We start from the raw sequence: 15,957 nt of genomic DNA on the forward strand, positions 1-15,957 counted from the left end.
TGTCCATTAGACTAAAGTCATGAATAGAGTGGGGATTGGGTAGGGAAGAAGAGAGCCGGCAAGCAGAAGTGTTGAAGGACAGAAACACTGAGGGATGGTTATGGTTGTAATTTTATTACAAAACAGCAGAAGTTGGTTATAACAAGTATTCTTTTTTTGTTAGAATTAATAATTCAATAAAGCAACAGAATTAAGAAAATATTTCATTAATTCTTCATAAAAAAACAAAAACCTGCTGAATGTTACCTCTGTTTAGCAAACTTGATGTTGAAATCTCATGTTCCTTTAATTGAAGAAACTCCTAAATATTCCTATTCTTTTACTTTTCTTTCTGACTAAAGTATCAAAGTAAAACCATAAGTAAAAAATACATAAACACAGGTTTAATAAAATTTCGAAGAGCATATGCAGAACATATAGAAATCATAACTTATTTTAGAAGATCCTTATAAAAAAGAACCACCTGATAATACCAGTGTCTTTTCTTGAGGACAGAGCGGGACCAATTAGACTAATTATCCTAACAAATAATCTAATTATCCTAATTATCCTAACAAACCCCTCCTGAAAAGGGGTCCTACTAAGAGGAGATAGAAAGGAAATCCTATCCTAACAAGAATGACAAAGGTAAATTTCTGTATTATAATGCTTTGGAGTAAAAACAAGTATTTTCTGAGCACTGACCATATGATAAACGCCATTCTAGTTAGAGATCATCAGTGTCTAAGGCAGGCGTAACAATCTCTCACACAGTTTCCATTACAGAGTATGTTAAAAAAGACAAATAGTGAACAGATAATTTCAAAACTGATACAGGCCATTAAAGAAGATAAAATGGGGGATAATAATGACATACAGAGTGACTACAGGTAGAGTTGGTAAGGGCAGATGCCTTCACTAGAGAAGCAAGGGAAATCCCTGGGAACCTGACCTGAGATCTGAATGGTAAAAAAAAAAAAAAGAACATTTGAAGCAGAAAGCAAGGCAAAGGCTCTAACAGGGCAATGAGCTTGATGTTCTCAAGAGACTTCTTGTGTGGCCTCTCAAGGCCACTGTAATTACAGCAAAGCGAATCAGGTACAGAATGAACAGAGATGAGGCTGCAGAGGCTAGCAGGGGTTAGATCACAGAGGACCACAGAGGCCACCTTAAGGACTTGTTTTTTTAAAGTTGTATTGGGGAATCAGAAAGTTTTAAACACCAGAGTGACACCCTAAATGATCCTTTAGAAAAGAGCAACTCTGGCCGCTGTATCCAGAACACAGGGAGCAAGTGTGGAAGCAGAGAGACCAGCAAGATACTGTTAAAGGAAGAAGTTCATTGTATTCTCTGAAAATGGAGTTGGAGAAATTGCCTGTTATTTCTTTTTATATATTTTGTATATTCTCTTTAAGTTTTCCTTTAAAAGAAGATAATATCAGTAGGTTTTAGAAGTGAATTTTAATGTATCTGACAGTTGGAAAAAATGAACTATAAATGACCAAGACAGTTCACTTGAATAATTCCTAGATTGCTTTTCAAACTCTGTAATACTACAAACACTCCTACCTGAAATCAGTGAACTAGGTAGGAGGAATAGAAGACTTTAATATAAGCTCTACCAAAAATCTGAGATAATGACTTAAGTTAAATCACTAGACCCTTCTGGATCTTAAGTTTCATCTGCAAAATGATAAGTAGGAGTAATTATAACAGCTATCTCAATAGGTATCTCAGAGCATAGTAAGGTTATATGAACAAAAATAAGGTTTTATGAGCAACAGAGGAACTACATTAATATATAATACTATCAGGTATTATTAAGGATGATTAAACATTTACTAAAATAACTATCCTTACTAATTAGTAAAAAAAAAAAAAAATTAGTGTGTGTGTTGGTGGGGACCGGGAAGCCAAGGAAAGAATTCTACAGGAATTAGGAAACTAAAAATAACCGTAACACCAGAAAGCCACTGAAAGAATTACTGGTCCTGGGTTTCTCTGACTCCATGCATCATTAAATATTAATAAAAGAATCTCATTGAGGGATAAACATGGATCACATATTAATCAGAGCTCAAGAAGATCCTCTGACAAAATACAAACAAATAACTGTGGCTATGTTCCAATAAAACTTTGCCTATAGATAATGAAATCTGAATTTCATATAATTTTTTTGTATCACAAAATACCATTCTTCTTTTGACTTTTTTCCTACCACTGAAAAAAGTCAACACTACTCTCAAGCACGTTTACACAAAAACAGTTTGACCGACAGACCACAGCTTGCTGATACCTGATTTGTACCAATAAGTTTCAAATAATTAAATATAGCTCTTAAAATACAGCTCTTTCTATTTTAAATTATTTATTTAAAACAATTTTGTTATCTTTTTCATATGAAAATACATATTATTCTTCACAATCTAAATTTATAATTTCCAGCAAGTATGACTTACTAAAAAGTTAAGGATTTTTAAAAAATATGTTTAAATCACCCTTTATCTATTAAACTAGAGGGGGGGAAAAGGGACAGTTAAACACAGTATTTTTACTTTGTGTGTGGGGTTTGTTTTTGTTTTTGAAGCAGGCTCCATGCCCAGCATGGAACCCAATGCGGGACCTGAACTCACACCCTGAGATCAAGTCAGACGCTCAGCTGACTGAACCATCCAGACACCCCTATCCACAGTATGTTGAACTCTACATACCACAGATGCTCCTCTGCCAGTCTGTGTACTGCCAAGCCAAGGCATGTTGATTGGAGTGCCGGGATTGCTATGTGTATATGGGGTTGTACCCTGCACAGCTGTTAAATCATCACGAGCATGTATAACCAAGAAATCTTCTGATCTACAAAAGAACGTCACCCGGAATGAGAGCAACCCATTAGTTCTTCATTTCTTCCTTTATTCCTGAAAGCTCTAATATATGCTTTTGTATTTCCCTCTAAAATTTTCTTCAGCTCTTAACTCCTAACTCGGAGATAGTAACTTTATATGGGAACAATTGCAGAATCTCTCACATTACTCTCTTCTAACCCTCAGTTCCTTTCTTTAAAGTGCCTGCCACCCCCTTTTACATTCTGTATTGTATCAGTATCCACTATACTCACAATCTAGGAATACTCCTCTAAAAATCTTTTGGAAGTTATATTTCTGTGGATATCATTTAACACAATGTTAATGAATTAAAAACAAAGTATAAAAGTACCCTTTGGTTTCCATTTCAGCATCATCATCTACCCAAGTATAGATTTGTGTAGCTAGAATTCCAGAAACATCCAGTTCTTGAACATCATGGCTTGATGCAATTGCTATGCAGTTTCTATTTGCCTGAAAAACAAATCATAATTTTTAAATAAAAAAACACAACATGTATATATGGGCCACTTCTAAAAATGGAAACTACAAAATAGCCCCTAGAAATTTTAGGATGCAGAAAAGACAGCATTATCACAAATGAATACTTAAAATTAATTTTAATAATTAAATCTTGAGTGTAATAATTATCCGCTTGAGCTTGGAGATATGTTTATGTTCTAAGAACTCAAGAGCATCTAACACAAAGCCTCCTCTAAATAGTAATGCATGTACCACTTTATTTCTTCTCCCAGCACTCTCTCTCCAGTCTGCTAGTGCGGTACAATCTCCCTAAGGTTTACACAGTTCTGAAATGTGGAGGGAGGTGCTGGATAGAAGCTCTAGAAGGTAGAGAGAGATAAGGAACATCAAACTAAAGAAATAAAAGGGGGCGCCTGGGTGGCTCAGTGGGTTAAAGCCTCTGCCTTCAGCTCAGGTCATGATCCCAGGGTTCTGGGATCGAGCCCCGCATCGGGCTCTCTGCTCGGCAGGGAGCCTGCTTCCTCCTCTCTCTCTGCCTGCCTCTCTGCTTACTTGTAATCTCTCTCTCTGTCAAATAAATAAAAAAAATATTAAAAAAAAAAAAAAAAAAAAAAAGAAATAAAAGTACATTATTCAAATAAGATAGTATCGCTTTCACCTAAAGCTTTTCAGGCTTAAACAAGAAAAACAGAATTTGGGAAAGAGTCACAATGGAAAGATATAGGGGTAGACAGAAAAAGAGTAGGGAAAGTTTGTCAGAATAAATCATAAATTAAAAGATGGATACTGTAGGGGCACCTAAGTGGTGCAGCCGTTATAGTGTCTTGACTCTTGGTTTCAGCTCAAGTTGTGATCTCAGGGTCATGAGACATAAGTTCAGTGCAGAGTGTGCTAACGTCTCTCTCTCTCTCTCTCTGGCTCAGTTGGTTAAGTGTCTGCCTTCGGCTCAGGTCATGACCCCAGAATCCCAGGATCAAGTCCTGCATTGGGCTTCCTGCTTAGTGGTCTGCTTCTCCCTTTGCCCTTCACCCTGCTTGTGCTCTCTCTCTAATACATAAATAAAATCTCTGGGGAAAAAAAAGGTTCTCTCTTTCCCTCCACTCTCTCCCCCACCCCCACGTTCTCTCTCTATCCTTCTTTAAACTAAATAAATAAATATTAATTTAAAAAGTTGGTCAGATTAAATGATAAAAAATTTTAAACATCTATGAACTGAAAAGAGAAAATAAAATGTTGACAGCAAAGAGAAAATAGGATTAACATTTACATTACGTAAAATGCTAATACAAAAACAAAAGGAAAAAATGAATACCCAGACATAAATGGAGAAAGGATATAATGAGACTGCTTGGAGATAATTCTCCACAGGTCTCTCTGTTTCTGCATGTCTGGTGAGTGACTTACTGACTGCTGTTTGTTCTGCAGAATGGCTTTATATATGCCTATAGCGTCTCCCTCCAGATCAAAGGGCAGGTACCCTTAATGTACATTAGAGAAAATTAAGGTTCCCTAAACTCGGTGTTCCTTTCCTATAACACAACCTACTCTGTGTGCAGTTTTCATTTGGCCCCCTCCCTGCCACTTGTGGTAATATTAACACAGGGAACTACAGCATAAATGCTGATATTCTGGATAATGCTTCTGTTATTAGTAATAAATCTTAGACCTTTCACAGTTCTTAACACAGATAATTCACAACTAAACAAATGGAAAAAAGTTCAATCTCATCAGCATTTTAAAAAAATGGAATTTAAAGCAAAAGGTATTATTTCTCATCTACAAACTTAAGCTGTAAAATGATAATCAATCTGGAGAAATAAAAATTAAACAGGTACACTCTTCTTGCACAGTGAACAAGAGATTTTATATAATATGTGGATAACTGTTTATTACTAATTACTTATATATATCCAAAAAAAAAAAAAAAAAAAAGAAGTGAGCTTGTTTTATAGCACAGAATATTTAACATCATATTTTTTTCAAGGGAAGGAAGATAGCTGTTGGGAGCAGACAATAGCTTTCTATTTGTACTGACATATACTATACCATATATTGCACAGATGCTATAACATGAGAACTGCCTGGTTAAGGGGCTCATTCCAAACCTGCCTGTCTTCAACAGAACTAGTCACTGTTCAGGGGTGTGTATAAGAGGGAAATGAGACAAAGGACATAGGGAAAGATGAGGACAGAAGAATAGAGGAACTATCTAGGAGAAATGAAAGAAAAGAACGATATTTCATAGGAAGATGGAGAACGAACTGGTAAAATGATTTTGAATGCATAATGCCGTAGGGTATTTATTAAAATAATACTTAAAAATTATTTTAAAGTTAGGAATATGTGAAAAAGGAAATATACACTTATGTGTATAGGTGTATTTGTGTGTGTATGCAAATAAAACTGTGCAGCCAGGCATTTAGGGAAGAAAGGAGAAAGTGATTAAATTCTTTTTTTAAGGATTTATTTATTTATTTATTTGACAGAGAGAGAGAGAGAGAGAGAGAGATCACAAGTAGGCAGAGAGACAGGCAGAGAGAGAGGGGGATGTAGTCTCCCTGCTGAGCAGAGATCCGGATGCGGGGCTTGACCCCAGGACCCTGAGATCATGACCTGAGCCGAAGGCAGAGGCTTAACCCACTGAGCCACCCAGGCACCCTAAAATAAATTTGACTTAGGACAACTGTATATCTAAGGCTATTCTTTTTTTAAGGAGCTCACAGACAGCTTTAAGGAACATGTTATGTAGAAGACTAAGGAATGTGAAGAAGAAACTAGTTACACAGCTAATGTAGCTGTAAGTCAATGAGTGAGAATTTCTGTAAGTCATGTAAAACTTGAATTCGATCTAATATTAACAACCACATTCAACATATTCATATAAGGAAAATAAAAAACCTTTTTTTAGATTAAATGCTTTAATGTGTTGTAGAAATTCTAAAGGCTATTGCATATATAAATATTTGATATTTCTTTCTGTGTAGTAATAAAACATTACTTTATCTGCTACCTATCCAATAAATTGAATTATCAAACAATATAATCATTTTATAAAATAAAGGAACTTACTCAGATTGAAATTTAGGCAGTGAGAATTAGCTTTGGGAAAGAGAATTACTAATACTGAATAAACTGACATAATAGTAGACATTCTTCAACAATGAATACTTAATAATCAAAGAATAAAAAGTCTATGCACTAACTTTATTAACAGCAAAGGCAGTAATGATATCAGATTCCTTGTGAATAATCCTTGCTTTACCTCCAGGATATCCCAAGTCTGCTTCTATCTAAATGGAAGGAAAGAAAATATAAAAATATAGTGATTTTAGTCATAGAAAAAAAAAAACAGTATATCCCAACTTGTCATTTAATACTTGCATTAATTATTTTAAGAAACTTTTTATACATTTCCTAGCCAAAGGTACTGTTTTACATGCTAATTATCCCTAAAACAAAACTAATTTGACCAGGGAAATTTAAATTTTTCCAGCTTGCCTTCCCATATATAAAAAGACAGTTTATACAATATACAACTTCATTAATTAATTATGTTCCCAATAAATTAACACAAATGAATTAACTTTAAAGGATCAAGACATTCTAATTATTAAAAAAAGATTTGTTTGTGCTATTTCTTAGCATTATAATCCTTGGATAATATTTTGTAAATATAAGAACGTCAAAAGGTAAATATTTTTAGATTTTGCATACCAAGGAGGATCACTGTTGCATACTGGTCTTTTTTTTGTTAAACAACCTTTTAAAAATATAAGGACCATTCTTATTTCACTGCCTATATAAGAAGAGTCAAATATGGCCAGCTGAATATAGTTTACAGACTCCTAGTCTAAAACAACTTTTATTTTATAAAAACAAAAAAAGAAGAAAAACAACCTGAAACCCTGAAAGGCATAGTAATTTGCCCAGGTCAGTAGTCATTTTAATAGATGAATAAACCACAACTCGATATACTTTAGTTGAGGGAAATATATCAACCTTCTGCTTACCCCAGAGAAGGTATATGCAAGGCCTTTGAACACAGAAGAGAATACTGTATAAAACTAAAATTTACTAAAAATAAACAGGTAAAAGGAGGAGACAATTATTAACAATTAGAAATGTTAATAGGACATGGGTGGGGGGAGGGGGGTTGGGAGAGGAGGGGGGGGGTTATGGACATTGGGGAGGGTATGTGCTATGGTGAGTGCTGTGAAGTGTGTAAACCTGGCGATTCACAGAACTGTACCCCTGGGGATAAAAATATATTATATGTTTATAAAAAATAAAATTAAAAAAAAATGTTAATAGGATATTGTTTCATCTTATTTTACCGCCTAACCTTCAATCTTTAAAATGAATTAGTATAAAATAGTTCACAACTCATTTTGAAGTACAGAAGTTATTAATTTGACAAAAATTTAAAAAATTGAGGCATCTGTCTAGCTAAGTCAGTAGAGCATGCAGCTCTTGATCTCAGGGTTGGGATTTCGAGCCCTACTTTGGATATAAAGATTACGTAAAAATAAAATCTTAAAAAAAAAAAAGAATATAACAAATACAATTCCTGCAAAGTTTAGATAAAAACATCACCAATGCTTGCCCATTGTTTGACCAACAAAAGTGAGTTAGCACTATTTTTAAAAATGGCAAATAAGAAGCCTGCTGAATGGCAAAGTTGAGTCTTAAAAGATAACCAAACCCGGGCGCCTGGGTGGCTCAGTGGGTTAAAGCCTCTGCCTTTGGCTCAGGTCATAATCTCAGGGTCCTGGGATTGAGCCCCACATCCGGCTTTCTGCTAGGCAGAGAGCCTGCTTCCCTTCCCACTCTCTGCCTGCCTCTCTGCCTACCTGTGATCTCTGTCTGTCAAATAAATAAATAAAATCTTAAAAAAAAAAAAAAGATAACCAAACCCAAATAATCTTATATACAAACAAAACTCACGGTCACTGGATATAAAGATGTCAAATATATTCTAATCTAAACATAATCTGGGGGCATCTGGGTGGCTCAGTGGGTTAAAGCCTCTGCCTTCAGCTCAGGTCATGATCCCAGGGTCCTGGGATTAGGGCTCTCTGCTCAGCAGGCAGCCTGCCTGCCCCCCACCCCGCCCCCGCCTGCCTCTCTCCTTACTTGTGATCTCTGTCAGATAAATAAAATCTTTAAAATACAATCTGATAACAAACATAAAGCAATTTCAGTGCTTGGCAAACATGTGGGTGATTTCAGGGTCAACATCTTTTCTGAGGAAAATCTTACCTCTGGCTACAAGAGCCTCATCAAATGTATATAATGTCAAATTCTGTAATTTTATGACAAAAATCCCAACTTAATTACCTATCTGCCTAGTATCTAAAGCATACTAAATGTCCACTACTGGATTTTGAAAAAATGGAAAGAAAGACAAATGATATTTGAAGTCCACAGAGGAATATGTTACTTGCTGGTAATAGGTAGGTGAGGGGGGAAATATTCATTTTACCTGCATAGCTTTTTCAAACTTTACATTTATGGGAAATAAAGCTTGAATAAGCATAAACTTCAAAAAATCTTCTTCAATGTGAAAATACATCCTTGTCCTCTCATTACTTAGATTTAATAAAACTTTAGTTCTTAATACTGTGGCCCCAAGATCACCTGTGTGATAATCAACAGGGGGGAGGGGGAAAGAATGATGTTTAGAGTCTCAAAAGCTTATGCATATTTAATTTTTTTTTTTAAATTTTACCTATTTATTTGACAGAGATCACAAGTAGGCAGAGAGAGGGGGGGAGAAGCAGGCTCCCTGTGGAACAGAGCCAGATGTGGGGGGGGGGGGCTTGATCCCAGGACCCTGGGATTATGATGGGAGCTGGGAGCCTAAGGCTGGTGAAGGCAGAGGCTTAAACCCACTGAGCCACCCAGGCACCCCTGCATATTTAATTTTGAGAACAATAGCAAGTGGTAGGAAATGAGCTTGGAGACCAGGCAGGATTCAGCATGCAAAGGGCCTTAAAAGCCTTAATAAAGAGTTCAAATTTTATTTTAAAGCTAGGAAGCCACTGCAGGGTTTAGATAATTCTGGATGTTGTGAGGCAAAGTATACAGAATGTGAGAATGGCCGCCAGATCAGTTAAGAGGCTACTTCAGCAGCTGGAGTGAGAGGTAAAGAGGGATTTGATTAGGGTAGTAGCAATGGTGGTCATGATTGGAATCACGATTCAATCAAGTGGTTGGAATTAGGATAAATTTTGCTAATGGACTGAAATTACAGTAAAAGCTAAAAGAGAAAAAGCAAGGATAACTTCTAGATTTCAGACCTGATAACTGGGTGAGTGAAGGTACCATTTAATGAGACACAAGTGAAGAAAAAGTGGGGATTTGGATTAAGATTAGGAGAAGAAAGAAAATTCTGTGTTTAGACATTCAGGGCAAGGTAGCTCTTAGATTAACAAGGCAAGTCCAGAGTTCAGGAAATGATTTAAGAGTTATAACTTAAGAGCTAGCTGTGGATGGTATTTAAACCATGAGATAACATGAAGAGAAAGTAAAGACAGAGAAGAGAAAAGCTTAGAGAACTAAGTACTGAGATACCCAACGTTTCCAAGAAAGGAAAAAGATAAGCCAATTCAAGATGGAAGTAATTTGGGAAAAGAAATACTGACAGAATAAATCCATAGAACAGGAAACAGTCTGACAGAAGAGGAAACATCCTCCAACTATGAATACTTAATCATCAAATATGATGTTACAGAAACCAAGTGAACCAAGTTTCAAAAAGGCGGCTTCGGTCAACAATACCAAATGATACTGAAAAACTGAATTAAAGGAAAACAGAACCGACTACTGAATTGAGCATCCTGGAAGTCAAGGGTGAGCGACTTTGACCAGTAAAATCTCAGTGCAATGGGCTGGAGATAACACGTAACTACATTAGAAAGGCATGTGACATTGGTGAATAGGGAGGGAAGTCCATTGGGGAAGATTCACAGGGGCATTCAACTGAATTGATAATGTTTTCTTCCTTAAACTGGGTGGTTCCTCCACAGGCTATCTGCAACATTACTCTTAAGTCTTCTCTGATGATTTTTTAAAGATTTTATTCATTTATTTGGCAGAGAGACATCATAAGTAGGCATAGAGACAGGCAGACAGAGGTGGGGAAGCAGGCTCCCTGCCAAGCAGAGAGCCCCATGTGGAGCTCGATCCCAGGACCCTGGAATCATGACCTGAGCCGAAGGCAGAGGCTTAACCCACTGAGCCACCCAGGCGCCCTGATGATTTTTATAGTGAATTCTATAAATGAATTTTCCTAGATGGGGGATTACAGAAATGGGAGAGTAGCAAGATTCAAAGCTAGGTCTTTTGGTTTTCATCTGAAAATAAGACAATAAAATATATTTGTTTATGCTAAGAATAATCTAAGAAAAAGATAACTATTTATCAGGGTAGAGGAAGAGAGGATAACTACTGAAGCAAAGTCCTTGGGTAGATAAAGAGGAGATAGGATCAATGTATAAATGGAAAATCTGGTCTTGGACAAAAAGTGACAGCCTATGTAGTGTTAGAAAAGGCAGAACAAAGTATCTGCATATAGAGCAGAAGTTAGATTTGGTGATGAGAAGATTAGTCTAAATCTCCTGCACTTATTTTGATGGCAAAATAAAGTCACCAGCGGCAAACAGCAAGGAATACTGGAAGTTTAAGGAAAGAGGGCAAAAGTGGGGAGAATGGAAAAGAGAACAAGAAAACAAATTTACTATAGAGTCATTAATTTTGGTTGTCAGGTAGTTTAGTTTGGGATTTGTGGCTGTAAATTTCAATGCAAGCCTCTGGGATTTGTGCTTTTTCTTCATCCATGTTCAGCTATTTGGGTGAATATGTCACCAGCTAGACCCCAAGACCTGACCTTTATGGCCCACTTGCTTATGTTCCCCCACCTCTGTCCCACATTTTTTCTTCAGCTCTTCTTTCCCCCTTATCTCTTAAGTCAAGCCAAGGGAAAGCAGAACTGCCCCTCCAGCAATAGTGCCTGCCGTGACAAGACCTCCAGCTGGCCCAGGCCACCCAGACCAGTGTGATCTCAACTTCCCACTTCTGCCTGAAGAGATGGACCACAGAGTTACCTCTAGGATAGAGGGATGACTACCTTTACCCCATTTCCTTACCCCATTTAGTACTAAACCTCAGCCCAAGGAGGAGCACACGCCTCATCTGCATAACATACAACATGTGTATGGGCAGGTTTCCTTAAGGTGCATGTGTGACCTTACGCCCATTTCTACACAGGACAACCAGACTTCCCCATCTAAACATGCATTCTAATTCTAAATAAAAGGAACTCATCCACCCTTGCGCAGGGAGGCACAGCTTTGGAAGCCTTTCCCCACGATCTCCTTATCTGCTGCAAATCAATTTTTCTCTGTGCGATAACTCAACAGGGAGTGTGTGACTCACTGAGGATGGAACTCAACTTTGTTTCAGATACAATGGCACAGAGTAGACAAAAAGCTACATGTAAACAGGTTTGGGAATATTCAAGGCAGAGAGAGAAGAGCACAAAAGGGTTGAGGGTTTCTGTAAAGGACTGATCATAATGATGGATCATGAAATCTAAGGTAGGCAAGGAAGGAAGTGGAAACACAATATGGTCAGCTAAAAAAAGAGAACTTGCATGTGCTAGGAATATAATTTGCTAAAGGCCATACCATATAAAATCATAGTAAAAAAAAAAAAAACAACCCACAGTGAATATGGTCTTAATGTAAAGGTTAATGTAAGCTTTATAATGTAAGGTTTCAGGCCATGCTTTAAAATTTGATTGGGCTGGATATGTGAGGAAACAAGAATCTAAATATTAGTGCTAAAAGAGATTTTAAGAGATTATGCAGATCAAAAAGTAGACAGAGAATTACCATAGATTCCAGCAATTACATTTCTGGGTATATAACTAAAAGAACTAAAAGCAGAGACTTGAACATATATATCAATGTTCACAGGAGCATTATTCAAAACAGTCAAAAGAAGCAAAGAACCCAAATGTCCATTGACAGAGGAATGGCTATACAGTATATGTGATGTATATAGAATGGAATACCAGTTGGGCTTAAAAACAAAGGAGATTCTGATACATACTACTTACTACATACATATTACAAAATGGTAACCTAAGTGAAAGCAGCCAGTGACAGAATGACAGATACTGTATGATTCCACTCATACAGATACCCAGGGCAGGAAAATTCACAGAGACAGACAGACAGACCTGGCTGGTGGGCCAGGTGAGGTGGGAGGAGAAAATGGAGAGCTACTGTCTAATGGGGACAGTGGTTCAGTATGGGAAGATGAAAAAGACCTGGAGATGGGCAGTGGTGAGGGCTACACAACAATATGAATGAACTAATGGCACACAACTGTATGCTCAGAAGAATTAAGTGGTAAAATTTATATGTATATTTTACCACAATTCAAAAAAAAAAGAAATTTTATACAGGACCTGATCTAAATAATGTTCAGGTTCCACAGAGCTTCCTTTAAGAACTGAAGAAAAGAGGACCACAACAAACTAAATCTAGGACTTTACTACTGTTTAAATTAGAGCAGCCAGCATGTTTAAAACTATCAACCCTAATTTTATACATTAGTAAAGAAGGCTTCAAGGATGTAAGGAGCTCAAGGTCCCATAATAGATCTACAGAAAAGCTGACCTGAGACTCTAGGTCTCATTGGTGATTTTCGGCTACTATCACCTTCTACAATGTGAAGGTGAACATTATAAATTACTTCAGCACTACTCTAATGATATAATAAAACAAAACATAAAGTAAAAGGAGACCTAAAGAGTATCAAAGGAATATTGCAAGGAAATGGGAAGCTTGCAAGTGAACATAAAAGGACACCAATACTCGAAATATTAGGAAATAAAAATATTCAGGAAGTAATTTTGTTTTCAAAACTAGCAGAAAAATGAAAGTTGACATCACCATAGATTTCACTGTGTATTCAAAAATAGGGAACTACTATGAATAACTTTATACCTATAAATCTGACACTTGAAGCAGATAAATTTGTTTTTAAATTTTTATTTATTATTTATTTTAGAGAGGGACAGAGTGGGGAGGGGCAGAGGGAGAGAGAATCCCAAGCAAGTTCCATGCCCAACACAGAGGCTGACTAGGGTTTGATTTCAGGACTCTGAGATCACGACCTGAGCTGAAATCAAGAGTTGGACATTTAACCAACTGAGCCACCTATGCACCCCAGACAAACAAATTTCTTTAAAGACATGGACTACTAATGCTCATTCAAGAAGAAATAAATAACCTGACTTACCCTATATCTGTTAAAGAAACTGAATTTGTGGATATAAAAGACCAGATAGTTTCTCTGGTGAATTCCACCAAACACTTAAGTAAGAAATAATACTAATTCTACACAAATTTTTCTAAAAAATTAAAGAGAATATTTCCCAACTCATCTTGTGACTCCAGCTTCAGTTTAAAACCAAAAAAGAACTCCAAGATATTAAGAAAGCCATTAACTAATATTCCTCATTAACATAAATGCAAAAGTTCTTAACAAAATTTTTAAAAGATTTATCATTAAAAAACAACCAAACACACACATCATGACCAAAGGAAGCTTGGTCAGAGAATGAAAGGTCGGTTTAACATAAACTAATCCATCATCCTATTTAGCCATATTAATAAACTAAAATAAGAACCACATGAACATCTCAATAGTAGCAAAAAACAAAAACAAAAACAAAAAAACCACCAACCCAAAAAGCAAACAAAAAAACCCCACAAAAAACAAAAACATGTGACAAAATCCAACATCTATTACTGATTAAAATCTTTCAAAAACTAGGAACAGAAAATCTTCCTCAACCTTATAAAGGATATCTAAAACAATCCTAGAGAAAACAGCATACTTAATGATCAGCAACAAAATAAAAATGTCTGCTTTTATCACTTCTGTTCAATAATGGACTGGAAGTTCTAGTCAGTACAGTAAGACAGTGGGAGATCAGTATAATGATAAATAAATCAATGGTCCAAAACAAAATCCATGATACATATATGTCATTTGGTTTTTTTTTTTAAAGGAGGAAAAGGCAATTTAGTGGAAGAAAAGATAATCTTTTCAGGCAACAGTGGTGAATAACGAATACACAGATTAAAAAAAAATTAAGGGCAATCCATACTTTGTGCCATATAAAAAAATGACTCAAAAATTTTTTGGTAGGATTTAAACAATGCCTTTGTGTTGTGATTTCTTTGTAGGGCAGAACTTTGGATTTCTTTTTCATTGGAAAGTTGCAGTAATGGAAGTAATCTTCACCAATTATAAAACTCAAACTAGAGCAAAGCAGGAGAAAATCTTTGTGACTTTTAGGCAAAGAGCCTTCTTAGATATGACACCAAAAAAAGGATGTCCATACACAACAAATTTTGATGAGTCCAATGTGTCCATTAAAAACTTCTGTTTAAAACAAATTGTAAAGTGAATAAGACACGCAACAGAGTAGGAGAAAATATCGGCCAATCAGCTATGACTTATGTTTAAAATAGAAAAAACAACTGTTACAATTCTATTAAGAAAACAACCCAATTAAAGACACATTTGAAAAGATACTTCAACCAAAAAGTCCTACAAATGATAAACAAGCACAGGCGAAGATGCACAATGCAAATTAAAACCACTACACACCTACTGGAATGGCTAAAATAAAAAGGTTGAGCATGCCAGGTAGTGGTGAGGAGGTAAAGCAACTCAGATTTCATGCACTGCTGCTGGGGGTTGGGGGGTAAAATGGTACCACCACCTTGGAAAATACTTGAGCAATTTCTTAAAAAGTTAACCACACACCTACTATGTAATCTGGCCCTTCCACTCCTAAGCATTTGCACAAGACAAATGAAAATCTATGCCCACACATAGAGACTTGCCTATGACGATTCTGAGCATTCTTAATTTGAAATAGTTCTGAAATGGGAAGAGCTCAAGTGTTCACCAACATACAAAAATAAATTATGGTACAGTGATACAATGAATACACTTCAGCGATAAAAAGCAATGCATTACTGAAATACCCAATATGGAGGAATCTCAATTATGCTAGGGGGAAAAAAGACAGTGTGTGTAATTCCATTTACATAAAATTCTAGAAAATGCAAACTAATCTATAACATGAGGAAGCAGATTTATAGCTACCTGCAGAGAAAGAGGGCAGAAGTAGGAGGAAAGGAGGAAGAGGGAGATTAAAGTTTTGGAGGTGATGACTCTATTTGTTTTCTTGATTGTGGTTATGGCTTAGTGTGTACATATGCCAAGATCAAACTACATTTTAATAAATATGTGCAGGTGTTTTAACTCAGGTATACCTAATAAACCTGTTTAAAACAATTCTGTTTTATTTAAACATTATTTAACAATGATGTTAACAAACCAAACAGAATGACTACCTTTTAAAGTAGTGTGATTACTACAGAAATACCACATTCTGATTATTAACATCTTATAAATAGTATGAAAAGAAAAATCCTTGGATGAGAATTCATGATAATGTACAGACTAGTAATTAATGATTACTTAGGCAAGAACTTACTGTTAACTGATTAAAAGTTTCAACTATACTCTTTTTAAAATGCCC

General features: G+C 36.0%; 1 protein-coding gene across 2 annotated transcripts in view; it reads right to left on the reverse strand.

The window, feature by feature from the left end:
• Positions 1-15,957, reverse strand: part of LOC111158846 (Dmx like 1) — a 125,725-nt gene that overhangs the window by 17,772 nt on the left and 91,996 nt on the right. For both annotated transcript variants that reach the window (XM_022521130.1, XM_022521129.1), the window contains 3 exons: positions 6,527-6,613; positions 3,193-3,314; positions 2,691-2,832 (listed from right to left, as the gene is read on the reverse strand). In XM_022521130.1, the coding sequence (XP_022376838.1) occupies positions 2,691-2,832; positions 3,193-3,314; positions 6,527-6,613 (351 nt within the window). The remainder of the gene's footprint in view (positions 1-2,690; positions 2,833-3,192; positions 3,315-6,526; positions 6,614-15,957) is intronic.

Source organism: Enhydra lutris, unplaced genomic scaffold (assembly GCF_002288905.1).
Source record: "Enhydra lutris kenyoni isolate GAN:26980312 unplaced genomic scaffold, ASM228890v2 scaffoldscaffold64, whole genome shotgun sequence".
NCBI lineage: Eukaryota > Metazoa > Chordata > Mammalia > Carnivora > Mustelidae > Enhydra > Enhydra lutris.